At 42.2% G+C, this 2,051-nt stretch overlaps 1 protein-coding gene across 1 annotated transcript; it reads right to left on the bottom strand.

Moving 5' to 3' along the window:
- Positions 1 to 307: 307 nt before the first annotated feature.
- Positions 308 to 1,153, bottom strand: LOC149312771 (uncharacterized). Its single transcript, XM_089527223.1, has one exon. It carries the CDS (start codon positions 1,151 to 1,153, stop codon positions 308 to 310), a length of 846 nt encoding a protein of 281 aa, XP_089383349.1.
- Between the last annotated feature and the right edge of the window lie 898 nt (positions 1,154 to 2,051).

Here is a 2,051-nt window from a genome sequence, read left to right as displayed (position 1 = left end):
TATCCAGTCCTGGAGACCACAATTCAGAAAGCATATCGACAAGCAGAAGTGTGTTCAAAGCAGGGCGACTAAAATGGTGAAAGTTCTAGAAACCAAGTCCTATGAGAAACGGCTTAGGGAGCTGGGTCTATTTAGTCTGGAGAAGAGAAGGTTAAGAGGTGATATGACAGCCCTGTTTAAATAATTGAAGAAATGTTATACTGAGAATGGACCAAGCTTGTTTTCTACTGCTCCGGAGAATAAGACACAGAGCAATGGATGCAAGCTACAGGAAAAGAGATTCCTGACAGGAAGAGCTGTTTGGCAGTTATTTATATAGTTTCTCCCCTGTGTGGGTTCTTTGGTGTGAACGTAGGTTTGAACTCTGGCTGAAGCTCTTTCCACATTCCATGCATTTGTATGGTTTCTCCCCTGTGTGGCTTCTCTGGCGTTTAGTCAGATCTCCACTCTGGCTGAAGCTATTTCCACATTCCATGCATTTGTATGGTTTCTCACCTGTGTGGGTTCTTTGATGTGAAGTAAGGATATTGCTCCGGCTGAAGCTCATTCCACACTCCCTGCATTTGTATGGTTTCTCCCCTGTGTGGGTTCTCTGATGTAAAGTAAGGCTATTGCTCTGGCTGAAGCTCTGTCCACACTCCATGCATTTGTATGGTTTCTCCCCTGTGTGGGTTCTCTGATGTAAAGTAAGAGTATAGCTCCGGCTGAAGCTCTGTCCACACTCCCTGCATTTGTATGGTTTCTCTCCTGTGTGGGTTCTTTGATGTAAAGTAAGAGTATAGCTCTGGCTGAAGCTCATTCCACACTCTCTGCATTTGTATGGTTTCTCTCCTGTGTGGGTTCTTTGATGTAAAGTAAGAGTATAGCTCCGGCTGAAGCTCATTCCACATTCCCTGCATTTGTATGGTTTCTCCCCTGTGTGGGTTCTTTGATGTGAACGTAGGTTTGAACTCTGGCTGAAGCTCTGTCCATTAGTGTTTGTTGAGTGTATCGTTTGCAGTAGACTGAATAAAAACAATAAGTTTCTTTGTCCTTCCCTCCCACAGAGAGAAAGAGAGAGAGAGAAAATGGAATCAGATACTGATAATAGAAACAAGCAGTCATCAGTCAGCTTTAAATTATTTTTCTTTTTCAATGTTCGGTTTGAGGGCATTTATTCTAGATTTTTAAAAAAAAAATCAGTGGAACATGAATTTACTTCAACACAACATGATCTACAAGCTATAAACTGGATAGGCACTGTCCATATTTCTTTAAAAAGTTATAAATTGGTGGGGTGGGATGAAGCACTGAAGGTGTGTTTCACCCAAGTGCTACACTGCTTACATGTAGCCAGAAAAACAAACAATATGCAACAGAGCACGGATAGAGCTGGAAACAGAAGCTGACATTAACAAAGAGTTTAGTGTGGAATTCAGTTTGATGACAGCCACGGTTTTCTAATCCTGGGAGTGATTGATGAGTCAACTGTGCGGAGGTCATCCTGGTAGATTCTATTAGTGGTAAAGAATCTATCGAGTAAAATATGGGTGGGCCACATGTGAGACATAGGATGCATGGGGCTCCCTGTCTTTTTTTGTGCTCTTCCCCTGTAACCATTCCCTATCATCACAACATGAGGGGCCAGTCAAAGCAAGGAGAACCTTCAGGAGTGTCAGTTCTCTCTTTTTTAAAAAAGTGCAGGTTCTTGCTCCATCCAATGGGTGTATTCCTAAGGCTTTTGGGGGAGAGGGTTTTTTTTACAACTGAAATTGAACTTCTAGTCACCTCTAGTATTACATACACACCGATCCCACAAGATGCCTCCACTGCTTCTTAGGACATTATCACACAAGGCTTTTAAGCTGCAATTAAAGTTGGAGAACAATGTCTTTGAAAATACTTATTGCACCATATCGTGTCTCTGAAACATTGCTAGACCATCCCTCTTGATTGATGAAGGAAAATCAATAATAAGCTTCCAATCACACTGCTTTTCCATTACTCCACAGGTACCAAATGTCATTTCCACAGCAGTTCAAATATCGGGCAGTCACATGTTGTCAGTGGGC

Source organism: Sceloporus occidentalis, unplaced genomic scaffold (assembly GCF_023333645.1).
Source record: "Sceloporus occidentalis isolate IW3139 unplaced genomic scaffold, rSceOcc1.0.p SCAF_5, whole genome shotgun sequence".
Taxonomy (NCBI): Eukaryota; Metazoa; Chordata; class Lepidosauria; order Squamata; family Phrynosomatidae; genus Sceloporus; species Sceloporus occidentalis.
Note: the sequence above shows the minus strand (reverse complement) of the source record. Positions and strands in the feature narration are given on the sequence as shown.